Source organism: Apteryx rowi, unplaced genomic scaffold, assembly GCF_003343035.1.
Source record: "Apteryx rowi isolate R43461 unplaced genomic scaffold, aptRow1 scaffold_530, whole genome shotgun sequence".
Classification (NCBI taxonomy): domain Eukaryota; kingdom Metazoa; phylum Chordata; class Aves; order Apterygiformes; family Apterygidae; genus Apteryx; species Apteryx rowi.
Window position 1 is genome coordinate 241,024 of NW_020450795.1, and position 26,170 is coordinate 267,193.

Genomic DNA, 26,170 nt, shown 5'->3' on the forward strand with positions numbered 1-26,170 from the left:
CTGGGAAAGCCGGAGCCCAGGGGGGAGCGGAGGGTGCAGGACACCCCCCCCCCCTCCAAAAAACAGAGAAGAAGAAATCCCAAAGCAGCAATTCGGGAGACCGATCCTGGCCCGGTTCCCGCTCAGCCTCGGAGCTGCCGGCTGGGAAGCGGCTTTTCCCCACGGAAAGTGCCGGGGACTGGTCCCGGCTCCTCTCCGGCCGGGATGCCGCGTCCCTGTTGCCGCTGGGGCGCTTCTCGCCCCGAAAGCCTCACGAGCGAGCCGGGACGCGCAACTCCCGCTCATGCCCCCGGGGCGTCGCGCGGCCCAAATGCAGCACACCAGCCTCGTGAAAAGTTATAAACCATTCCTTTCTTTATTAAACATAGCTTGCAAGTGATAAATATTACAAAGTTTTTTTTTTAATCCTTTCTCCAAAAATTAGCTTATTATTTTTAATCAGTCACTGCATAATCAGTTGGCAGTATTTAAACAGCTTTTTTTTTTTCCTTTTTAAACCAGATTTCAAACACAATGCAAAAAAAAAAAACCAACCAAAAAAAAAACCCTTTAAGTTGTGCAAAAGGCCTGGTTTCCCGGGCCCCTCCCCTGGTTATCGCGGCTGCGGGCGTGCGGCTGGGGCGGCTCGCGACCGTCCCCCTCCTGCCGCCGGGTTGCGCCGCCGGAAAAGCCCCGGCAGAGCGGGACGAGGGCCGGACGGAGCCGAGGGCCGGATGGAGCCAGGCTGGGGCAGAGGGCGGCAGCGATTCGGGCACCAGTCGGAGCAGCCGGGGAGGGGGGGGACGGACCCTCGCGGGGGGCGATTGCAAGGGCCCCACCGCGCCCCCCCCAGCACCCAAAATCCTCTTGAGGGACTCGCGGGGGCGGCGAGGAGGGGGCCGGGGAAGGGCAGCGCTGCCGCCTCCGGCGCGGGCAAGGGGCGACGTCCCGGTGCCGCCCCGAAACGCTCCCTGCGCCCCGGCCGGGAGAGGCGCCGGGGCCGGAGCGGGGTCCCAGGGCAGGGCGAAGCCCCCCGGGGGGGGGGAGCAGGCTCGGCGCCKTGCCGCGCCGTCGGGGGAACATGAAGGAGGCCGCACACCGCAGGTTGTTATAGATGTATATTGTATATATGCCAATGCAATAATAAAAACAGTGCAAATACAGTTACAGTTTATAATACTCGTCCCCACCCCGGCCCCGCTCCCCGGCGCGGCGGCAGCCCAGCGCGGGGGGAGCCCCGTCCTGCCTCCGCTCCGCTCCGCTGGGGGTGCTGGTAGCGCGTAGGGTCCTAGTTGAGGGTGTGTGAAAGGCACAGATTTGGGAGGTGGCAGCTGCCACCAGTGCATTGCCGCAGGCGGGGGGAGCCGGGCCGGGGGCCGCGCCAGCCCCGGCCCGCGGCCCGCCGCAGCCGCCCGCTCTGCTTCCCTACCCGCCCCGACCCGCCGGAAACCACCCTTTTGCACGGTTCATGTCATACACAAGAGGTCACACTACAAAAAGGACGTAACAACTTCCACAATATCCATGGCTAGGCTGTTTTGTTTTTTTTTTTTTTTTTTTTTCTAATTTTTTAAAAAATGTACAATTTTTTTTATTTTTTTTTTAATGTGTCAAGAAATAGCTTATATACACGAATGAGTCCTTGTTATAACATTTCGGCAGCAATATCATAAGCTAATTAAGATCTCGTTGGGGTTGGGGGGAGACGATGGGGGGGAGGTTAGAGAAGAGGCGGGAAGGGACAGGTTATGCCGTTGGAGGAACAAAAAAAAACAAACCCAAAATAAAAATAAAAAAACCCAATAAGCATTTTCACAAGCGGATCTACAACTAGCTGTAAAAGAAAAGCTAACAAAAGCAGGAAAAAAAAGAATTCCTTATTTTTKTATTTAAAAAAAAAAAAAAAAGGGACGATTTTCTACCATACATCACATCCGTAGGGGAGGGGACACGACGCGGGGAGGGAGGAGGGTGTTCACGCGCTGCGGTTAAGACCAAAAGGAAAAAAAAAACACCAAAAAACAAAAAGTAGGAGAAGAAAATTAACCTGTGCAGATCACAGACACAGCAAGGACCCGGCTCCCCCGCAGCTCCCGGGCCGGGGGCGAAGGCCCAGCACGGCAYGGGAACGCCGGTGCGGGAACGCCGGCACCGCGGGGCTCCCGGGTCCGGGGGCCGCGGGCGGCTCGGAAATGCCATTCCCGGTGGTCCGAGGGGAGCCGGGCGCTGGGGCGGGCGGGAAGGGGCTCCGCTCCCGTCCCCGGGGCGTCGCGCGTAGCACCATGGAGTCGCCGACTCCTTCTCCGACCGCTCGCCGCTTCCGCCGACGCCGGCGGGAGAGACTCATCGCTAAGTATTGCACTTTTTTTTGTTTGTTTTGTTTTGTTTCTTTAAGTTTTAAACTTCAATCTCAACCAATGCGCCCGGGTCACCTCGTACCTCTCGGCAACACCTGATCGGGGGAGAAGTGGCACTTGACGGAGGTGGGGAGAGGGGCGGCGGGGGCCGCGACGGGAATCCACCCCGGCCCGGCAGGAGGGGGGGAGAGCTGGGGGGGTGGAGGACAAGCCGATAAAAAACAACAACAGAAAAACAAACCTTCTCAGGTTTATCCAAGGAGAAAAAACGGTTAGTCCAAGTGCTCCCGTCAAAGCACGACAGGGCAATAAAAGGAGATACACAGAGATCTGAAAAGAAGCGCAATGGCCCGGAGGGGGTGGAAGAGGGGAGCCGCGCCGGCTAAACGAGATTAAAACAAAAACACAAAAATATATATATATGTATATATATATATGCGCCACTACGCTTCACTAGTTTCCAAAATTAAAAAAAAAAAGAAAAAAAATCCTTTTGCCTCTGGAGGGCCCCAGGCGGGGAGGGACGGGCGCCCGCCCCCCCCGCGGGGCCTAAGTGCTCATTGAATCGGGGGGGCGGACGCCAGAGCGGGGGGGAGCCGGTGCCGCGGGAAGCGACGGCGGCTTCCGGGCACCCCAGTAAAAGCAACTCCACACGGGTGACTTAGCACTGAAAAATTGCACAAGTAAAAAAAAAAAAAATTTTTTTTTTTAAAAACATCAGGAAAAGAGAAAGAAAAAAAAAGAAAAACCCAACACAAAACTCGGGAAACTCCTTCCAGCCACTTGCAGGGCTCTGCTCCTCGGAAGCAGCAAACCGCCACGCGTTCGCTTTGCTCCGTCCCCGGCGGGCTGCCGCGGGGCCGGCCGGCGCCCACCACCGTGGCCACGGGCCTCCGCCAGCGCCCAGGACTTCTGCTCTCTAAAGCTCTCGCCTGCGGAGGGCAAGGAGGAAGAGGAGGGCGCGAGGAGGAAGAGGAGGGGAGGGCCTGTTAGTGTGAAGGTTAAGTGCAAATCGAGCGTTTCTCGGACGACTCTCGCCGCTTATTCTCGCTTTGGGGTCGCTGCCGCCGCTCGGACCCCAGCTCCTGCCCGGGGGAGCGAGGACGGCGGCTCCGACCCGCATCCGTGCGGCGCCGGCACCGTCGCCCACGGGGACCCGCTGCGGCTTCACGAGCGGCGGCGACCGAGCGCTGCTCCGGGGCGCACGGGGAGAGGAGGGGACTCACCGGGGCCCGCGGCCGCCGAGCCCGTCGGTGGGTCACAGTCCGCTCTCGGTCTTCCGCTCGCGAGCGCCGAGAAGTGCCGCCGCTACGCCAACCCGCCGCGCGCTCCCGCCGGCAGCTCCCCACGGCGCCTCCGGCCCCCTCCGCGCCCTGCGTGCCTCGGCCGGTCGTCCCAGCGCGTCGGCAGAGCCGGCGGGGCTCCCGGCGCCGTCCGTCGCCGATGCCGCGCGCGGGGGCAAAGCGGGCTCCCTTCCGCCGGCGCCGCACGCCAGCTAGGACGTCAGGGGTCGACGCTGGGCTGGATGCGGAGCATCTCCTCGCCGCTCCTGCCGGGCAAAGGAAAGAGAGCGCCCTACCGGCGGCGGCGGACGGCTGTCCAGGCTCCGGCCCACTGCATCTCCGTGCCCCAGTTTCCCCGTGAGTCAGCACAGGCTGCCCTTTAAAAAACGGTCACTTTATGCAGAGTGGATGCCCTTACAAGTCTCTGGAAAGGAAAAAAATGTTTAACCGTCCATTTAGCAAAGGAAAAAAAACAAAAACAAAAACACAACACAATTAAAAATTCTATGCTTTGTCATTACAAAAAATAGCATAAAACAAGCTTTAACACATGTATAGTGCTGATTTCAAGCAGACGTTGTTCTGACCTTGGGCAAAGGAAGTGACCTCTCACTGCTATAGAAAACCAAAGAAGTTAAGGTTTGGAAAAGGACAGGTCGCTGAAGGTTTGAAATGTTTTTTTTTTTTGTTTGTTTGTTTTTTGTGTTTTTTTGTTTCTTTTTTTTTGTCTTTTTCCCCGTGTACGGTAGGCACCAGTACAGGCACTGCATGCGACGGAAGTGGGGAGGAAGGGGAACGGTCAATAGGCGTTATTTCTGTCCGCTGATGGACTGCGATATAGACCGGGGTGGGATCATATCTAAAAGGTATTCCCGCTGCCGGTCCGCCAAACTCGACGCTTTGTGGCCTCCGATCCCAGCGTTCAGGTACGCAATGTTAACACCTGGAGAGGGGAGAGAAAAGCAGGTGGGGACTCCTCTAAGACGCGCGAAGCTGCACGAACCCCGGCGCGACGCGACGCGACACAGCAGCTTCTCTCGCAGAGGGAGGAGGAGGAGGAGGCTCCTTCAGCAGCGGCGCCCGCTCCCCGTGCAAGCCAGCGCCAAGAGGAAGGCACCCGCCCCGGCCGCGCTGCGGAGGGACCTTCACCCCCTCGTGCCGAAGGCCCCCCAACCTCGATTTCACCCCCCTCTCGGTTTCAGCCTCCGTTTTCAGCTTGTGCCTCTGCGTTGCCTTCGGCAGCAGCTCCCTTCGTGGGGGTCCGGAGGGCGCCCTCCTCCTCCTCCTCCTCCTCCTCCTCCTCCTCCTCCCCGGGGCCCCGGGCAGCCCGCGCGGAGCCCGGCGGCAGGGTGCAGCCGCACGGCTCGCTAGGAAGCCTCAGCGGGACGGGTGCTGCGGGGGTACCACGGCCCCACGCGCGGGGCTGCGTTCGGGTCAGCCCCACATCCCCCGTTACGAGCCCGCCTGTCCGAGACCGAGCCCAGCGGCTGCAAGCAGCAGCGCACCGGGATCCCCTCGGCTTTTACCCGGGCTACAGCGCTTTAACCCAAACCCAGTCTCCTTACGGGGGTCTGCAGTGCCGTTGGGGCAGGGAAGGGGAGCACCGCGGTCGCAGCCAGCCTGCGCTAGTGACGCCAGCCCCTGAAATCAAGCCACTGCCCGGACCGCAGACCGACCTGTCGCGCACTGCCTGGACTAAAGCCCCCTTCCTCCCTCTGCTCTAGCAGGATCGGGACGTTACCTGGCATACCAAGGAGACCACCCGCCACAGACAGCTGGGGTGCCTGAGCAAAGTTGGAAAGCATCGAGCGGGCAGAAGTGGGAATGCCACGCTGCAGAGTGCTCTGGGGCTGTGGAGCCTGGGGAAGGAGAGAACAGACAAGGAGGCAGTGAGCATGTACCACTAGACACCGCACCTGCCTTCTCCCGGACCAGCAGGGACTCCTATCACACAGCCGGGGCTGCAGAAACCACATCGCACTACGGCTCCCACGTACAGGCAAGTCAGGCAGAGTTCGTTTTCTTGGCAAGAGTCTAGAGTACAATTTTGAACTCTAACTCCGATAGATCGAAATTCAGGAAGGTACCAAGACGGCCAGGCAGTCAGCAGTAAGCCTGGAAGCAGATGCTAACTGAGCTACAAGCCAGGCTGCAGAATAGTGAAGAATCAACCATGGCCTTTGCCCGGTAGCGTGACCTGCAAACAATGTTTCCCGCATGAGATATGCAACCCGCTAACGCGGTCCCGGGCTGTGCTTCGAGCTCCCCCACTGGATGGCCTGGGAGTAACAGAGGCAAGAATTTGAAGGCAGAAATAGGGGGCAAGGAGACAGCGGCAGCTACAGTCACTGTTAGTACTAAGAAGTGAAGTAAACGGGTGGGAGAGGTGGAGACGGCTGCAGAAGAAGGGAGACATTAGGATGCCGTGCCCATTAGCCTGGCCTGCAAGCACGCTGCCCCGGGACGAGCCACTGAAGAGCATCTAATTAACACATTGCACAGACTAATCCTAGTCAAAGGACTAAGGTTAAAAGCAACCTTAAAGTTCAGAGGAAAAAGCGAAGTGCCCAAACTTCAAAGGGCAGCCAGACCCAAAACCTGCTTTGGGAACAGAGGGAAGGCACCTCTCCCAGCAGCGCAGGGTGCTCACGGCCTCCTTTCTCTACACAGAGCTCTCGCTGTGTCCATCCAGATCCAAACCAAAAGAACTCATTCGGCCTACAAACAGCACGAGTCACGCTCCCGCCTTGGTCGGGAGCCTCGCGTAGGAGCTATGAAAGAGCGAGAGCTGCTCACCTGCCGGAGCGTGTGGTGCCTCATGATGTTCTCTTGTTTGCTGACACTGGAGACGGCAGGAGCTGCGGTGGGAGACAAGGCTGCCTGCTGCTGTAGCCTCTGCTCGATTTCCTGAAAGAGAGAGAGGCGTTTTAGAGGCGCACACACAGCCTGGTTAGACCTCGCGCCCCTCTGCCGTTAGAAACAACCCTGCCCCAGAAACGACCGCTTGCTCCTCCACGTCCACAGCCCCTCTGGCGAGATTCAAACTCCTGCAGTAGCAACGCAGGAAGTCAGAGATCGCACATCAATTCACGCCTGCACCAACCAGGTCGGAGCTGACCCCTCCGGTGCCACGAACAGACCAACAAGACACTGACACAGATTATAGTGGGTAGTATTTTAGGAGAAGGGGGAAGTAGGTTCCTCCCACAGCCTCTCCTCCTCATACTGTGCAATCACTGGTTTATTTGAAGTCTTGCTACCCACTTAAAACTCGATTGCTTTTCCAAGGTGTTCCTGGAACTGCAGTCTTGCTACAGCCAACATGAACAGCTTTTTATCTCCGCACTCACTTGCTACAAACAGCCCAAAGACAACGACTCTTCTTACTCCAAAACGGGCCTGTCCTATTTGTCAGCAGTCAGATTCCACCTCACGTTTAGTTTTCACAGTTCACAAATGATGATTTTGGTTTATTCCTGTGGTATCCCAGGGCCTCTGAACACCTTCTCCAACGTCAGTTTATCGGATCCCCCCGTTTTACAGATAAGTGAATGGGCAGCAAGCGGTTAAGTGACTTCCCGAGAGTTCCAGGAAGTCCGTGGCAAAACTGGGAACAGAAGCCAGCTGTCCTGACTCAGTTTTCAACCCACTCTGCCTCCTACTGCTGTCAATGGAACGAGTTACAAATCCAGCGGGGAAACACACCACACACAGAGGGAAAGGAGCAGCCGCTCCTGCAATGCCCCACTCACCGCAGGAGCGAGYGGTGCCGGACACTTAGCACCAGCATCGCGCTGCGTTTGTTAAAAGCTTTCCATGCTGGACCAAGGCTGGGCATCCCAATGGAGAACTGAAACTCCCCAAGCCAACGCAAGAGGAACCCCAACTGCCACGACATGCTGTTCGGAGACACCCAAAGAGAAGGGAGCAGCAGATCTGGGAACCCACGTTAGGGCTGGCTCCTCCGGGGACTACCCGGGCTCTCCTGGAGCAAACGCGCTCTGCCACGCAGCCGGCGGAAGGGCTGTGTACTCGCCTGCTCCTGCTGCAAAGCTTTCACAAAGGCGTTCTTCAGCCGGTTGGTGTGCTCTGCCTTCAGTGCCTTCTTCTGATTGGAAGTCATGCATTGCTCACACAGGATCTTCCCATTTTTCTCCTGCTTCCAGTGAGGGGTGAAGTCGGTGCGGCACTGAGCACAGACAAAGGGCTCCACACGCAGGAGGGATGCACAGCTTTTCCCTGGAAGTCACCAGGAAGAGGAGTTAAGGCCAACATATAAACAGATTCTCTCAGCACAGCTTTGCTTCAACATCCAACCTCACTGCGGGCAAGAGCTGGAATAACAGAGCTCGGTGTCTACAGAGACACATGAGAGGTCCTACACCAGGGACAGAACAACCCCGGGGCGCAGCACAGGCTGGGGACCAGCTAGGTGGGGAGCAGCTCTACAGAAAAGGAGCTGGGGGTCCTGCTAGTCAAGTCGAACACAGGCCTGCGGCGCGCGCCTGCAGCAGCCAAGGCTAACCACACACTGGGCTGCATCGGCAAGGGAGCAGCAAAGGGTTAAGGGAAGAGATTATTCCCCTCTACTCAGCCCTTCTGAGGCTGCACTTKGAGCGCCGTGTGCAGATTCGCGCTCCCAGTACAAAAGGGATGGTAACGAACCGGAGAGAGGGCACTGGAGGGCCACCAGGATGGCCAGAAAGCTGGAGCACATACRAGGAGAGGCTGACAGCGCTTGTTTAGCCCAAAGAAGAGAAGGCTCAGGGGAGACACTGACCGTGGTCTGTCTGCCAGGTCTGGAGGCGACAGAGCCAGGCTCTTTKCARAGGTGCACAGTGAAAGGACAAGAGGCAGCAGTCACAAGCCGAAGCAAATTCTGACTGGATGCAAAAAAACCCAACTATTCACAAAGCCCGGTGAGACACCGAGGTGGGGGGTGGGAAGCAGAGCAGGCCCTCAGCAACCTGCTCGTCCTTTGAAGATGGCCCTGCTTTGAGCAGGGGATTGGACTAGAGACCTCCAGAGGCGCCTCCACCTCAACTACTCTGTGCTGGAATAAGCAGCGAGAGAGCAGAGACTCGGTCCAGCCTCGCTGGGAGGTTACAACGCCGACAGAGCAGCAAGGTGTGAGCTGGTGGTGGTGGTGGTGGGGGTTTCCAAGGGCTAAAACCCTCCAAAACGCAGCTGAGAGCTGTTAACCACCACTAAAGTGCTGCTGCGGGGCATCGGCAGGGACCATCGCAAGGAGCCTCCCATCCGGAGCCCCATGAGCCCGGAAGCCTCGTCCCCGGGGCAGCCACCCCGGGTCACCCCTTCACCCCCCGGGGCAGCTGCTCCGCAGACCTCTCCCCTCCCGCCTTGGCGGGAGACGTCGCCCCCAAAACGCCACRAAACGCCACCGGGGAATTGACGTAACCGAGTTCCTACAACTCGGCCACCGGCTGCTCTTCCCGTTCCCATGGCAACGGGCGGCAGAGCCGCGCCAGGGCGAGGGTTCGAACCGCCGCCGCCGCTTGGGTTCGGGAGGCGGCACTGGCGCAGGCAGGCTGCTCGCCCAGAGTCGGAGCCGCTCTCCGCAGGGACGGGAGCGGCGGCCAGACGGGAGAGCCCGCGGCTCCGCGGGGCTTCCACCACTCTGAATCTCAGCTCCGAAACGCCCGGGGAGAGGGAGCTGCCCGGAGGGTCCTGCCCAGGGCGCAGTCCCCGCGAGGCAGGTTGTGCCGCCCCGYGAGCCGCAGGGCGCCGACGCCGGCTGCGGGCTCCGCGCAGCAAGGCTGCTGCCGGGAGAGGCTCTGCTCTCCCCACGCTCCCAGCCGGCAGCACGGTGCCGTCACGCAGGCTCCATGCCCGCAGGGGTCAGCAGTCGCATGGCTCCCCAGCGGCGGAGGCGGCCACGCTCTTAGACTGGGAAAAACCGCAGCAAGAAGGACGAGTCCAGCACCATGCAAGAGCAGCAACCTTCTCTTTACAGTCTGAGCCACAGATTTCAGCGTTTTGCAAAGCACCGGAGGGGATTCAAAAGAGATGACACGAGATGGCACTGCCAGTGCCGAAACGGAAAGCAGAGGTCTGACAGCAGGACCGCRTGTGGTCTCAGCAGCAGAGCGCTCACCGCCGCCTCTCCCCAGAGCTTACCTTGGCTGTCGATAACACTTTGTACCACCTCCTCCAGCCCCACCATGTAGATGAACTCGCTGTTGGCCGCGCTGGGCAGGAAGTGAAGCAGGGGTGCGGGCGGCTTCGGGGGTGGAATCTCCAGCAGTGTCTTTTCCAGTTGCTTGCGCAGGGCAAGCTTGGCAGCCGCCTGGGAATTGGCGGCATCGTTCAGAGCACTGGGGCTGGGGAGCGGAGACGACACCCTGTTCACAGTGCCAGGCTGGATGTGAGAGGCAAGATTCATATAGATGGCTGAAGACGACGTACGCTGGCAAGGAACAGAAGAACTTGATTGCTGCAGAGAAAGAGGAGATGCGGATTAATACAGCTCTGATACCTATGCCAGAAGAGAGACTTGCGCTCACATTGTCCCTTACTACGGCTGAGATACTAAAGGTAGCTTGGAGAAGCCAGACAGCCTTCTTACAATCCTCCCTCTGTCTGCGAATGTTACCAAAGGGACCTGGGGAGAGAGGAGCCATGCTAGGATCCAGGAGCAGGGAGCACGCCTCGGCCTCTGCAATAAAGCCATCAGCAACACCGATGCCGGGGAGGCAAGGACCTGCGACGCGATAGAGTCGGCGCAGAAGAGACTCGGCATCCAGAGCAGCCGAAGGAGTTTGACAGTCAGGGAACGCGTGCACGGAGCCCGGGCTCGGCCGGCGCTCAGGACCCAGCGTCAGCCTCGCGTGGCGTGTAGGCAGCACCGAGCGCCGTGATTCACTCGCTGGCACCATTGTTCACTGTCAAGTTATGCTCCTCCACCTTTTGCTTCGTTGATCTGGCACGCGCCCAAGCAGCATCCCCACTGCCAGATGGTGTCCATCCCCTCCCACACAGGTGCTCGGAGTGTGCCAATTCCCTCCTCTTCCATTTCCAGTAGCTCTCTTCTGCATCCTCCGTTCATTTGGATTCTCAGTCCCCGGATTCCTCTGGCACGTGACAGTAACAAAGCACAAAGACTTCTGCTGACCTGATGATGCAGCTTCCACAGGCTTTTGTGAAATGAAGCCATCAGCCTGCAACCTATTTAAGCACAGGCRCTGCTGCTGTCAGCCTTTCGTACACCCTGCCTGCTTCTTGGGGTAGGAACATTTCAATGCACGCAAAGGGGAAAATCCCAAACAGTCGCAAACTCGCTCAGCAATTCAAAGTGTCAGTTACCAAGGCTGAGGCGACAAGCTCATGCTGATCAAGAACAACATATAAAAGATTAAAAAAAAAAAAGGTGGCAGTGGTGGGGAAACCTGATTAAACAGAATACTGCTAATGCTTTGCTGATTGGGAAAAAGAGGCAGACAACCAAGTTAATCCCAAACCAGTTAATCTGACACAGGTGCAGGCAAAATAATGGCAGAGCTGATCGGGGTAACTGATGCAGACTTAAACAAAAAGATGATAAATTAACAGYAATGAACTTAAAAGGAAGAGTAGTATCAACCAAGCATGTAATTAGGTTTGACAGTTGTTTAGATGCAAGACTTCTGGACTGTTGTGTAGTCATGTTTATAATTTACAAGTTTGTACTATACCATTGTTAGGACAGATGAAACGGCTTAAGAACTAGCTAACTAACCCTAACAGGAGCTGACAGTGGTCGTTAGCCTGGGCCTGTGCGAACGTGAGGCATCTCAGCCAAATGTTACAGTCTGGGACAAGGAACGAAGACTGTGCCACAGAACGGGGAAACGCATCCCGGGAAACAAGTCGGTACGCTCGGGCCCGGCGGCAAGCTTTCGGGACAGTAACGGGACAATGGGACAACCACAAATCCTGCATGAACAAGCAGCAGGAAAATAATGCAAGAGAAAAATTTTATGGCTTTATGCAGCATTGAGGAGACCAGTGCTAGAAGTGGAAAATGCTATTCTTTTCCTCTCCGTTCACAGTCTTAAATGGTCTGACTTTTGAAAGTAAAACGAATGGTTTTAAGTGTCCTGCTCCTGGATTGCAGGGAGCTTGCTGCACGCTTCTGTCAGAGAGAAGCATAAAAAGAAACCGCACAACTCATTACTGACACACTACTGACTACACACCTACAGAAAGAGCAACTAGACCTTCTCACAGCTAGTCACCCTGCTTCACTAGGGTCTTCAGGACTGTCACTGCAGCAGGAGACTAGTCCAGTGTTTGGTTTTGATGAACAATCTCTTTGGGAGCTGGCAGCTCCACAATAGGAAGTTTTTCATTATTTATCGTTCCATTCTTTCATGCAGGTCAAGAACATTTGTCTTTGTCCAGGCTTCAGATACATTTCCATCTGTAAGCTTTGCTCTAACATCTTCATTCTGAGCTCTGAACATCTCCACGGGATTAATCAGGCTCAGAAGTCGCTTCCTCTTTTCCTTTCTTACTAACCCACTAGGCAACGAAGCCCCAAACTGGCAACAGAGAAGTAACCTACCGGTTGGTAGTTGATGGCTGGATTCATGCTTGGAGTTGTAGTGCGGATGAGGCCAGGTTTAGGAGGAACACGCTGCCCTTGTAATTGGGCAGGGTTTGGAGCAATCACACGCTGCGACATAAGCATATGGGGCAGAGTCGTATTTGTGGCAGACCTAATGACACTGTGACCCTGTCAAGAAAAGAAACAAGAAATAGGAAAACAAAGGTCTTGAGGCAAACCAGGACTTTTAGTTCCCTGATCAGGCTCTGCAACAACTGAGCATTTCCACTAATCTGAAATTCAAGTTACTTTCCAGCATGGCCCATTGAGATACCACTTGAAGAACTGAACACAACTTTTCCTCTAATTGTTTATTAAAATAATCTTGTTCCATTTTGCCTGTAACAAGGGCTTCTCAGATTAACGTATTCATATTTTCTGTAAAGAGGTTGGAATTTCATGCAACTCAAGAAAAGGAGTATTAATCTGGTGGAGCAATCACTTCCAAGCAGCCAACCAGCTCACTAGGAAGAGGACCTCCATGGTCTAGGCTGAGACTTTTCATCTCCTTGAAGCATCCCAAGACACACTTCCATGGCCTATATTTCAAACCCTCTGTGTTAAAAACAAACCAGGCTCATTTGATCAACATGTAAAAATACAAGGTGAAGAGGAGGGGGAAAAAAAAAAAAAAACACCAAAAGAAAAAAAAGCAGGTAGTTTGCCAGCTACACCAAAGCTATTAAAAGCAAGCGCCAGAATTCACCATGCTTGCAATGGTGCCTGAGCCGCAAGCAAAACAGTTAGGAGACTTCTGACTAACAGGGAGATGGGCTTTGCCTTCAGTACAGGAACACAGAGGTGCATTACAAATCTTGAATTGCGGTTGTGGAAATCACACAGTCAAAAATACGATACAACGATTACAGCCAACTGACCACAGGTCAAGACCGAGAGACCTGCCCAGGCTTCACATAACACACACAGCTCAGAACAAGTTCTTCACATTTCTGAACACCACCATAATGGTTCAAATGGGAAAACGACAGGTAAAAGGGCTGGATTTTTTTGTCAAAGACAATCTTAAAACTTTAAACATCTCATGTCTGACAATTTTTTTCCTACTTGTTCTGTATGAGGTTCTTCATTGTCACACATAAGAAAATCTTCACAAAGACTGTGCAAACAATGTATTTCCTCCTTCCTTAAAGCCCGTTTCCTTTACCAGTCTGATCCCACTGCGAAGTCACAATAGACTTGACCCCAGAATCGTTGCCATAGCAAAGAAAACAAATGTCCCAAACAAAAGAGATGGTTAACGGGGGAGTAAATGATCAGCAAGACTGAAATGAAAGTCTTTGGCAAAAGCTTGAGAGAAAGCTACAGGCAGTTAGACACTGGAGTATCACCTCAATTTGTTCACGTGCTTCCCAGGCACCATCTTCCCAGCCCTCTGCCAGCGCCTGACGGAGCGCTGCTTCCCGAGTGCATCACTGGGATTTTGTATATTCTAACACCCAGGCAAAGAAATGCAACCGTCAGCCTCCTGCCAAAAGGCCAAAGTGCGTTTTGTGATGCTCTGGAGCTCTGCTTTCCCACTGAAGACGTTCATTCAGGCAGAGAACCTTGCCAGGGCTCTGCCAGGGTGAACCACCGCGGTTCCTCTCCTGCCTGAGCCCCAACCGAATGGAGTCTAACGGCAGGAAACTCACCAGGCTGCCTCTGACCCAGAGCAGGCAAAGAGCAAAGTGCAAGTTTGCAAGCAGTTTTAAATCCTGTACTTACTTGAGGCAACCCTAGTCTAAGGACACTTTTTAGTGGTCACCTTGACCAGGCTCTGAGGAATGCATGCCTAGAGCAGCACGCAGGGCTTCCTCCGGAAGGAGCACGCGTTCAACCCAGGCTCGAGAGCACCTCCAACAGAGCAGGGCCATTCCGCCTGAAGTTATCAGCTAGCGAACAGGAATTCTTGGGGACAGGGTAGGAGAGAATGCCTCAAGATGGCAGGGAACTCCATGCCCTACAGCAGAGCTGGATGAAGTGCCAAGAAAAAAAAAATCCCTATCGCTCATTAGCGTAAACACCGCACTCCACACGCACACTCTGAGCGCCCTCCTTCCAGTGAGCTCATACTGTTGGCTTTTTGTTTATCTGTGCAACATTAAACAACTGTGACATCTAGAATTAGCATTCTTCCAGCACACATACAGAAAGGTATCCGTGTCAGACAGCACCCTGCTCTGTCTATAGCACTTTCCCAAAGAAGGCAAACATTTCAATTGCATGTTTTGTTTGCATTTTTCTTCACCGTCTTCCTCCGGCCATCCTGTACTGTCTCAAAACACAGTTCTGCTGACCAGTCGTTCTGCTGCTAAGTGCAGGCTAAAACTTTTCTTCCTATAAGCCCAGAACTTGCACTTTGTATGCATTACCAAGCAGCAGACAACTTTTTTCAGGGTTATCAGCATCACCTTTTCAATAAATCAGCCCCTTCCATCTCATGTGACCCTGCATTGTTGGCAGTATTACCCTCCAAACCTCTCTACTGAAAAGCTACTACTTCTGAAGTGGCCGAGTACCAACCAGAACACCACGTTCACATCATGCATTACGAAACCAGAAGGGGCAAAAATCTGGGACAGACACAAAGTACCATGGAGATGCCTCAGTCTCAGATCATCAGCTTTAGAGACAACCTTACCTGTAAAGAGATTTTCCCATACCAACTGTGGAACATCAGGACTGCAGCCTAGTCTAGTTATCTGATCTCTAACAGTGGTCACTGCTTTTACTTCCATGGCTTTGGGACCACACAAGACAGACTGTTCTATTCACGGTACTGAGAACTGCCAACATTTATCTTCCTCTTGGAAAAAGCATCTCAGTCAATCAGGGCAACTGACTTGCATGCAACAGATGCATTCATTTTAACTGTGCAGAGATGAACGTGCAGCGTCAGGCATGCACCAAGCAGAATCATAGTCCTTTGCACAAAAATGCTGCATTAACAGAAGACAGCATCAGGAAGGCTCACCTGTAATGTCCTTAAGTTCTGAGGCTCAACCCCCTGAGCTCCGGGCCTGGAGGGAAGCTTGGACAGTCCCTGCTGTCCCACATGAGCAGGAGATGGCTGGACAATAGACGCCGCATTCTGGACAACAGGAGTCTAGATTGAGAGAGAATGAATATTAGCATCAACACACAGTGCTTAGGAAAGAAATCCATTGAAAGACCCAACGTTGACCAGCCTAATCAATGATAAATCAAATACTAATACTTCAGAGCTGCACAAATTTACCCTCTCRGCTGACCTCAAGGGCAGCAAGCTGCGCTGGACTATGGATTTGCTACAGCCACACTACAGTAATAAATATCACTCTGGCATCAGAACAAGTGCCTACCAAAAAAGCAGAGGAAAAGAAGGTCCAACACCAACAGAGCAAGTCTTTAGCATGGGTCTGCTAACAGGCTTCCACGAGCACAAGTACCTACCACCCACAGCCCAGCCCCCAATGACACTGCTCAGAGCTTCACCTTCTGCACCACATTCTCCTTTTGCAGCTGACTTTGCCGCAGTTTCTTCAGCAACACAAGCCTGGCCTCCTCCAGTCGGAGCTCATCCCGAAGCTGTTTGATAAGCTGCTGTCGCTCCTCTATGCTTTTACCCTGCAAACACCCAGAAAAAAAACATTCAAAAGTTACACAGCTGAAACCTGCTGCTATGGATTGGTAACAAGAGAGCATGAGGAAGCATTAGACAAGCCAGAGCTCGTACCACAGGCAACTGAACAGGGGCTGGACCGTTATGACCAGAAGCCCAATGCGTTGTTCAGAAAGGCCCCTTAGCTCCCGAGTCCTTCGGAAGCGCTCCCTTCGCAGCAGCAGGGCTCCCCTCTGTAGTAGCCACCGCTCTTCCTGAGAACGGCTGAGAAATCCCTTACCTTAAACATTTCAAGATTTGCTGCCTTAAGTCTTTCTTCCATACGAGAGCTGGAACGGGGACTGGATGCCTCATTATCGGAGAGGACAATTATATCTGGTGAAGGGGTTAATCGACCCCTGTCCTGGTCACTGCATAACAGAACGAAGAAAAAAAAGAATGAGCCACAACACCAAGGCATCAACAGCAAACCTGCGGGCTGGAAACTCCCCTCCGCCACAGATCCACATTGGAGTTTGGCACTTCTATTTATATCTGCAGAGATGACAAACACGAGCGACCCCCCAGCTTCAGAGCAGGAAAAGCATTCGCTGCTCACAAGTGATCACGCTTAGAGTGGGAAAGGCTCATTCAAAATGTTTTCTTCACCAGGGTAAAAGGTGGACTGCTCTAAGTGCAAGGTAAGCAAACATGTGGTACAAACCCTATCTGAGACAGGTCTGTCCATGTGTTAATAATGAGCTGTATAGTAACCAAATAGGAAGAGACAACTGCAACCAGGTGCCGAGATAAGAGAGAACAGGCAAGCATAACTGCAGAGATACTTTTGCCTGTTTTTGTTCATACTTACTCAAAGAGATCACCACCACTTGCGTGATGCTTGAGATAAGAATGGGATACATCCCCAGTTTAACAAAAATGTAGATATTCCAAAGCCATATTAACACAAACCTATTTCCAAAGGTCATCCATAAAGGAAAATCTGAAAAACATCCTGCACAGAGTCAAAAGACCCAATTGAACTGTGACCTAGAAATCAGTAAATGAAAGGAGCAAGCAGCTACAACAGCCCGGCACTGGAAAAATCAATGCCATCATCCAACAGTATCCAAGCGCTGCATCCTTCGCTGTGGCATCGTTCAGCGTAAGGAGACGCTAATAAAAGCCCTTTAACTATCACCAGTTTAATGTAATAGTGCCTGGAGAGCCTTGGGAAAATGCTAAGCAGCCCAGTGTAAGTAGTAACCGCAGCTATAAAGGTATCAGGCATGTTGCCGCAGAGGCAGACAGACTTATCGCTCCTCAGACTGGCTGGAAGGTCTTTGGTTTGAGGCTGCAGGGGGAGGGAGGAGATGCGCAGATTATCTTATCTGAAACTTCTAGCTCTGAAAACCCAGAAGGAAGTACGAAACTGGGTCCAAATTCCCAGGCTTGACTGCAGACAGGACATTAGGAGCCGCACATACGGCTCGCAGGGGCTTTTAGGCAAAGGTTATAGAAAGCTCTGTCCCGAGCAAGAACCGCGTCCCGAGCAGCCGACTGGTTCGCAGAGCCCTCGGTGCGGCGGCAGCTCGGCGAGAGCGTTCAGCAGCTTCAGCTCCTGGACGTGGCAGCCGCCGCTGCCGCCTTCGCAGGCATTTCTGAGCATTAGCGTTGCTTAGCCGCCTCCTCCTCCCTGTCCCTACTGACCAGTTTACCCCACATTTCCCATAAAGAACTTGGAAACTTTACTGTCTGCCACCTTTGGCGATTTCTGTGTTAGGCAGTACGGGCCCGACCATCCTGAGCAGCCATCAGAGCACAAAGTCCAGGCAGGGACAGGAGAAGACACTGAAGACTGGTTTGTTCTCGCTCCTGCACATCTCCGACGCTGCCGGATGAGCGAGTTCGGAAGCGAGCTTCGCTGCTCGGCGTGCTACAGTCACGACAAGCGACATCAACGTGACTTACTGCCGTAAGACAAGCTCTCTGCCAGCTCCGACAGAGTTAACAAGCCCTGGAAGATGAGGGTGGTTTGTCCACTGCAAATCCCATTGGTGCAGAAGAGTCTGTGGGTGGCTGCTCATCTAGGGAAATGCCCCCAGCAACATGGTTCCAAAGCATCCAAAAAATAAAAAATAAAGAAAAGGGGAGGGGAGGGGGGGGGACATGAAAGCACTTTGCTGAGCCCAAAAGAACAGGGGATGCTGCTCTGCGTGATAYTTCTACACATATTATTTTAGAGTCCTCAATAACCTCTTTGTGGGCCATTACAGACTTAAAGTGTCATATGAACACAGGGTTTTCTGATCAGTAGATATCCTCTTCTTTTATACATCTCATTTCAGTACCCCACGGACACTGCACACAGGATCCAAACCAGGAGCTTCCGAACTGCTGCTCCCTCTGCGGAGCCGTGGGAATGATTCCTCGGCTCCGCAGAGGGAAGAGGAGAGCTGGTGCCTCCAGGAGAGAGGGAGGCTGTGGACAGCCCCAGCCTGAACGGCCACCCCTCGGCGAGCAGCATGGACAGACAGAAAGATGGACCATGCCGCAGCAACCCTGGAGCTGGAAAGCCGCGCGGAGTGGGAGGATGCGTTTCACAATCTGCCTCCATATTTTATACATGTTCAGCCACCTCGCGTGGTTAAGAACAAAGCTTCTGGTGTTCAAAGCCTTGCGCGTTGCACGCGCCGCCTGCCCGGCTCGCTCCTGCAATCTGTTTGTGCCTTCTGGCTTGCCGGTCCCCTTCGGTTCCCCGCAGCTGGCCTGCTCGAGACGCCCGTCTCYGGGCGCGAGCCTCGGGGCACACCTCGAAGCGAGGGACACTTGCTGCTGACAGCTCCCAACTGGGTGTCTAGCTGGCTACGCAGCCTGCGTCCTAGCGGCACAGTTGGCAGAGAAGGCCCAGAACATCCTATGGAGACGAAGTCCAGGCAAACGGATCTGCATCCGAGGAGTTTCACGTTCAGCTAACCAAGAACAAAAGCTCCTTCTTGATGAATCCGAGACAGCTCTCGGGTTGTCCAACCCCTCGCGGTGCTTTAGCAGGATTCTGCTCCTAGCTACCCCAAATGCCTATTGCCAAACGACTACTTCGGGCACGTCTATACATGAAACTGCTCTGGAATAAACACGCCCTCACAATTAACCGAGTATCCCAGGTCATCTCGCAGCTTACCGTTCCCCAGACTGGGTTTCAGATGTCGATATGTTGATGACCAAGCATTTGGACAGGAGGCTCTGTGGTATTCAAAGTAAATATAAAATGCATCAGGCTTCTGCTCGCGGCAAAGGGTSTCTTCTCCCCTCACAGCCGATCTTGGCCCACGGCCGCTGCATCACGCCAGGCAGTCGCCAAAACGGGTCCACGTGTTTTGCTGCAAATCTGGGGACGCGCTTGCTCTGAGCAACAGCACCCTAAACTGCTGACAAGCCTCGGAAGAGACAGGCTGAAGCCGGTTAAACACCGAGCTTACCTTTGAGCAAAGCCATAGCCATCTCGGGCTCGCCACGCCAACGCGGCTACCTGAACGCGAGCAAAGCCCCGCCAGTGCAAAACCCGCGTGTTAAACGCTGCGGCCGCCAGCTCCCGGGCCACCTCCAGCACCTCGCTCGGGTCCAGCGGCGGCTCCCCTCTACGGGGGACAAAACGCTGGCCGCCTACGCGCTCTTCATGTCCACCTCCAACTACGGCAGCTCTTCTTGCTCCTGGAGTGCCCCCTTCCATCTCCAGCCCTATCTCAAGCACGCCCGGAGCAATTGAGCATTGTGTTTTAGTTCAGGCTTTGCTTAAATGCCTAAATGCCATTACTGCTTCTGGCCATTATTTTGGACAAGCATTCGGATACGTCTGGGCTGCTTTATTTACATGCCGTTGACAAAAAAAAAAAAAAAAAGGCAACGTCAAAGCCAGACAGGGGAAAACAGGGCCATCTGCAGAGAGCTGCTGGATATGTCAGCATTGTTTTATTTACTTTTGTCAAGGCAAGGGCATAATTACAGCAAAACGACTGGAGGAGAAGCTACGCCGACGATGCAGGAGGCAGACAAAGGTGAAAAGACACGGAGCCGTTCCCCAGGAGAGCTCTAGCTTAATGGCCCCTTATCAGCCGGCCAGGAAAGTCAAATACTACCTAACCATATTTCTATTGCTAGAGACTTTTTCATGCTAAATTATTTCAAAACTTCTGGCAATTTTCTTCTCCCTCTTCTTAAGGCTGATTGAATTTGAATCGCTGTTTATTTCTGAAGGCGGCCCTCTTTTCGTGGTTGCATCTTTCACCCCCAACGCTTCCTTGGAACAAAATACATTATGAGAAATTCAGGATTTCAAGAATACGACCCAAGGCAACATGGCTGGCTTCCACGTCGCACGTGTCTGTGTCCAGTTCTGGTGTCCAACTGGATTCTCCACTTCTTGTACAACGTCGAAGCAACTCAACTGAACAACTCCAAGCGTGAAGTCAGCGCACAGAGTGCTCCTCCGTGCCAGGCTTGCTCGTTATTCCTTCAGTAGGAAGGAAACCTGTGTATTAACTYACTCAGGGCCACCTCTGTTCCTACACCGTTTAACACCTCTAGAGCCTAAAAACATTTGTGAAGTGGCTGGATATTATCTGTATCACACACACACAGTCTCACCCAAAAGCTGTGCGGCAAGCGAGCCAGAGCGCCGCGATGGGAGCTCACGAGTCCTGGGGCCACCTCCGCCAGGCCATGCTGGATCTCCCCTTCAAACTATAAAACAACATTAACCTTAAGCGAACGGACCGGCTAGGGCAAAGTCGCAGCTTAGCGGGGCAGCAAGACCGCACAACCCGCTCGCATCGGGCCGTGCTCCTGCAGGCTCCTCCGGAGAACAGCACTTGTCAGAGGTGCGGCAGCATGGCACCACGCTCGCAGCAGGACACGCATAAACCCCGCACGCCCGAGAAGGGTGCTGCTCGTATCTGAAYGCTTCCCCGAGCGCACAAATACCACGCTGTGGAGTACTACAGTAATGTTTGTGCCTGACCACATACGGTTCATCACACTGTAAGAGGCTAAACCAAGGGCACGGGCAACTGGACTGAGTTAAGCCACATATTTTCATTAAAGAAAAATGCAAGCGATAKTCTCCTTCCCACTTCTGGCACTTCAGGTCTCTTCACCACTTCTGATTCTCTGCAAGCCAGGATTTGACAGATAAGCAAGTGCCAGCAAAGGCATTAATCTTTTATAACGTACAATATACTAGGAGTACCCACATACTGCAAGAGCAACAGAGATCCCTTGCCTTCAAGCCCCCCTTCCACCAGCTGCTCATTAGCTCCAGGTAGGACAGGAGCCCCCAGACATGCGGAAAGCATGCCCTCTTTATCCAAAAGCCACCATCAAGACAGAAAAGCCCCCATACAACACAGCAGTCACGACAATTTAAGTTTTGCTGAATCACAATCCAGTTCCTTTTAACTTGAAGGACGGGAGACCGAGAACAAACAATGCTGGCAACACACGTCCTTTCACCAAACAAGGCATCTTTAAAGGAGCCACGAAGAGGAATTCATCCTGCCCTAACACGTAAAGCATTTCTGCTAGAGAAGACAACCTTCCAGACCACACGCAAAGATGCATCCAACCAGCTGGGACCCCGGCACCTGACTGGCCTGCAAAGAAAGCTTCTGTCGCTGCAGGCTGCATCTCTGCACAGGAATTACTACCGCTTCTTTTAAATACACTTCACTCCAAGTCACTACGAATACCTGGTTCCTCAAAGTGCTGTCATTCATTTAAAGCATCAAGAAGACATCACAGGAAGGTCCAACACTGCACTTAGTCCAAGTAGGACTCCTCTGTTCAGTTGCTTAGCCTGTTTGCCAAGTCTAGATTGACTCAGTATCCAAATCAAGCAGAAAAACAAAATCATTTAACATTTGTTTCTTTCTTCCTCCAAAGAGGAGCGAAATAAAAACAAAGAGGCAGGATGCATCAATGCTGCACACTGCAAGTTCACTTACGGCCCTACAAACTTGCACTCCTTTGCACAAAATGTGACTGCAGGTGTTGACTGAAGAAGCAGCTAGAGTTCATCCATGATAAAAGTCAGGTGTGCGCGCACTGCGCATCAGACAGATGCAAATACAGAGAACGCAAGGAATACCAACGCTCCTCCTAGAAAACAGACATAACTCACCAGCACTTGATAACTCAGGCAATTGCTTTTCATGAGCAGTCTCAGGCTCAGCAGGGAAAAATAATTACTTCTTCCTCTCAGAGTCACTAGCCTGGCCAGGGTCAGGTTTGAGAGCGATTGTCCATGCACTTGCATTAGATTTGGCTGCCAGCTAAATAAAGGACTTTAGCTGTCACTTTTGTAGATGCTAATAAAAACTCTAACTGGAGTGGGATCCCTCCTCCTTCGCACACACTGGCAGGGGCTGCGTTGCTGCCACCCAACTGTTTTAACTCACAATACTAAATGCACGGATAAAGGAAGAGAAGAAACAACATCCATCTGTTTTTGGGGTAGAGTAAGAAGGATAGCAGAAGTAAAAACAATAAAAGCACAGCACTGAATGTTTCCAGAGAAACTCTATTGGGAGAGCAGCCTCTGTTGCTCAGATTTCAGCCAGAGGCACCTCACAGACACCAAGACACCAGGAAGACTCCCCCAAGTCTCCAGGACCATGAAATGTTGATTTAATTTCTGACTTGGGATCTCACATCTGGCTGAACAGAGCATTAATAATAGGCTAGCTACAGACTCGAGTCATTTGGCACTTACCTTCTCCTTGCGCTCATATCCACCGGCTCATCGTTAATGTTTTCCTTCCCTGGCCTCCCTGCAGTCCTGCCATCCCCATGGGGCCTAAGGCTCCCATTCAGCTTTTCTTCATAGACTTTCACACCATCCTGTTTTACTGGGAGCTCATGGGGCACCTCAATGCCTGAGAGGTCTTTCCTCTTCAGCAGTGCCAGCATCTTCAGGCGTTCCATCGCCTCATGTCCTTCCATTTTCAACCTTTTTGCCAGGACATCATCCCGGTCATCCGCTTGGTCCAAGCTCCGTTTTAAGAGGTTCAGGCGCAAAGCATCCTCTGTCATTCTGTCCATCCTGCAGGGCAGAGGTTGGCAAAAGAACAAAATCAGTAACATGGCAAACGGAAAGCAGCTGTAGCCGACCTGGCGTAACTCATACGTAAAATCTCGCTAAAGAGCGGCGCTGCGCTTGGGCATTCCCTGGGCAGCACGGACCTCTGCGCCCTGCTTTCCCGGGAAGAGCGTACCACTGATGCGGTGCCCGGAGCGCTGACCTCCCACGCGCGTGCATGCATTAACCTGTTAACAGCATGTTGCGCGCTTCTGTTCCCAATCCCAAACCAGCCAGACAGGGAGTTTCCCAAGCGRCGCAGATTAACCGCACACACCTGAATGGCGAGAGCACCCTGGAGCCCCTGAGAACAGGGGCACAAGCCCTCGTCCGACACTAAAAGGCGGCTGCCTACTGCACGGCAAGATTTACTAGAAAGGGAAGCTGAAAAACACCAAAATCATTCGGAGACACAGCCCGTGCTAAGGGCTTTCGTACCAGAAAGAAAAACAGATTGGGGGGCGGGGGGGGTGTTCCGGTGGTGGGGAGGGCAGAATGCTTTTTCCTTTGAAGAAAGCTCCTCGGATGAGGACCGAATGCTCTGAATCTTCCTCTAACGAGAGGCAGGCACAAAACTTTTCCTCTTTGAAAGTAAAGAGAATCCCCTACCATGCCATTTTGCTGCAGTCACCTGCTCTTCAGTTAAGTTATCCTGCCAGTCCGGGAGGAACGCGGCRCACCTTCCCTTCCTTCCCACCGAAGAGGTTAACGCGCGCCAGACGGTCCGGTCCCCACCCACTCTCGCTCCTCGCTTCCCTTCCCGGCTGAGCCGGCCTCTCCTCCAGGTGCAGGAATGCCCCGGGGCCAGCAGACGCAGCGGAGGGGCTGAGCCCCGGCGCCCAGCATCATCCGATCTTCCCGCTCCCAGGCTGCTCGGAAGACGGCTACGAGAAAGTCGAGAGATCTCCGCCTGCAAAGAGGGCCCACTTCCGACGGGCTGCCCAGACGGAGCAGCTCGGAGGGTCTTTACGTACCGACGAGCAGATCGGGGCGGGGGGCGACGACAAACAACACGGGGGTTTAAAGCAATACGAATTAAAGGGAGGAACGGCGAGAACACCRGCAACTTTTCCCACCGGGTTCTGGGCGCCAACAGCTTACGGCAGCGCGCGGGAGGAAGCGAGCCGCARAGAAAAGCGTTTCGCCACGCGCGCGAGACAGACAAAGAAGGAGCCGGAGTCGTGGCCCCAAGTGTCCTCCTCCACGCCAGGCTGCGAGCGCGGCCCTGAAGAATCGGACATTTTGAGCTCCCTGGCAGCTGCCAGAGGGAGCCCAATTATTTGGGCATACTGTAACGTGATGCCAAGGCAGCTATATAGAGCACAGGGAAAGAGATTAGTTCACGCATTCAGTCTCGTTTCCATTCACTTTATTATTAATGTCTGCATGCTCTGAACAAAAAGATGATGCCAAAGCACCCGAATCTCAGTCACCTCTGCTACTACATACTCTCTTAAGGTGGAGCCTGTACAGCCATTACTAAATTTGGCTTCAAGTCACTCACAAGATAAAGCCTCACAAAGCCAAATTTCTGCCAGGGAGACATTGTTCTGGATCAGTTATAAATCCCCTATAATTATATGCGTTTAAAAGTACAGCCCTCACACAAGTCAAGCTACAGCATCAAGGCAGCAATATGGTTTCAGGGATACGAGCTGTGTCACAGAAGCATTACTCTGTTAACGACGGGGTACAGTCACCTTAGGCAGCAAGAAAACAAGTGAAAATTTGCAATGCAATAGAAAAAAAAAAATCCAACCACCCCTCTGGCACTGGTCTGATCTCAGACAGGTTGCCATATTACGAGTGAACACCTTAGACATCTTCAACAGTCTAGTCTCTCTGCAGGAGAATTCAKGTATACTGTAACCAAATATAGAAAGGCAAGCACGGACAAGCTCAGGAGGCGCTTTGGAAGACGCATGAAATGCGGCTCTCCACTCCCATCCCCAACAATTGACCCCAGGTTAAATTGAAGACGCGAGCGCTGGTGGGTTATTTAAGACACCACGGGACAGCAAGAACCCTCCCCGTACCCAGCGCTGGAGCCAGCTGCTGCGAAAACGCCTCGCTCCAAGTAACGCGGCAGCAAAAGGGCCTCCGTGATAGCTTCCTCCACTTAACGCTCTTGGGAGATGAAAGCAGGTAAGGAGGAGCAAGGAGTCCAGACGCTTGGCAGCCAGAGGCTGATGCATGGAAAGGGAGCATCCAYACCTTCTAACCAGCTGTCACTAGAGCGGCAGCCTTCACTGTTTGCTTTAGGACATATTAACCAAACCTCCCTAGATAATAGCACGTAGCCAGCCGTGAGCAAAGTCACTCTGCAGGCACTTCCCTATTGAAAAGCCGTATCATCCCTGTTAAACGGGCTCCATATTGGGATGTAAACTGGATGCACTCTTAAAACACACACACAGAGCATAGGAAAGTTGATACCACCTTAACTGACAAGCAATCTGAAGCAATTTCACTGAATTATGTCTTGGTACTCAAAAACCTTGCACTGCTTCATGCACATAGATATTTCATGTCACATGTTCTGGCACTAAGACAAATATAGCCATAATATTTGCTGGCAAGCAGAAAAATAAAACAATGCTAGAGTGCACAGAGGAGATTCAGACTTCCTGAAGACACAACGATCTGTTCCTGGACATCAGAAGGGCAGCAAGATGCACCTATGCAAGGAAAAAAAACCCACTGGAGCTTAGTAAAAATTTACCTGTTTTAAAAAAAAAAGAAAAGAAAAGAAAAGCCTGCACCTCAAGGTGTCTCTTTTCCATGATGCTGTCATGGACAGACACTTGATTGTTGTGGTCAAGAAGTGAGCTCTCCTGTCCTGCRGATTATATTTCCGCCGCGCACTGATGGCGTTTCAGACAGAACAGCCGCCCTTTGGAGACGGTTATTTAAGCAAGCTAAAGCACAGCTCTCCCAGTGTTTCCAGGCTGTTTGTTTCCTTTAAAGATCCACCTCAGACACTGTCAGTTTGAACTGCTACATGGGAAAACAGAATGAAATTACCGGCGAGTAACTGCTATTCTGGAGCTGCCTCTGCGCACCTTGAAGTAGAAGGAAGTTGCAAAGTGCTGCCTGCAAGAGCACAGCGGCGCGGAGCGTAACACCTCTCACAAATCGGAGTCAGTGAAGGAAAGGAAGCCAGCGATGGAGGTACTGGGAGCAGCCGTCCCAAACAGCACAGGCGCCCTCGTGAGTTATTGCGCTCGAGTCAGG

At 53.1% G+C, this 26,170-nt stretch overlaps 1 protein-coding gene and 1 long non-coding RNA gene across 4 annotated transcripts in view; both read right to left on the reverse strand.

The window, feature by feature from the left end:
• Positions 1–1,872: 1,872 nt before the first annotated feature.
• The window catches only part of GATAD2B (GATA zinc finger domain containing 2B), a 48,004-nt gene continuing 23,706 nt past the window's right edge, over positions 1,873–26,170 (reverse strand). For 2 of the 3 annotated variants that reach the window (XM_026080874.1, XM_026080873.1), the window contains exons 2-11: positions 22,571–22,900; positions 16,106–16,235; positions 15,699–15,830; positions 15,199–15,330; positions 12,183–12,353; positions 9,758–10,073; positions 7,656–7,858; positions 6,416–6,526; positions 5,361–5,478; positions 4,115–4,562 (exon numbers count right to left, since the gene is read on the reverse strand). In XM_026080874.1, the coding sequence (XP_025936659.1) occupies positions 4,429–4,562; positions 5,361–5,478; positions 6,416–6,526; positions 7,656–7,858; positions 9,758–10,073; positions 12,183–12,353; positions 15,199–15,330; positions 15,699–15,830; positions 16,106–16,235; positions 22,571–22,900 (1,777 nt within the window). In that variant the 3' untranslated portion in view covers positions 4,115–4,428. Of the gene's footprint in view, positions 4,044–4,114; positions 4,563–5,360; positions 5,479–6,415; positions 6,527–7,655; positions 7,859–9,757; positions 10,074–12,182; positions 12,354–15,198; positions 15,331–15,698; positions 15,831–16,105; positions 16,236–22,570; positions 22,901–26,170 lie in introns of those variants that run through there. The other variant, XR_003255922.1, reaches the window with a different exon arrangement.
• Positions 19,759–22,561, reverse strand: LOC112973228. The gene is made up of 2 exons (XR_003255923.1): positions 21,804–22,561; positions 19,759–21,668 (listed from the first exon to the last, which is right to left on the reverse strand). It is a non-coding gene; the product is annotated as an uncharacterized LOC112973228 (long non-coding RNA).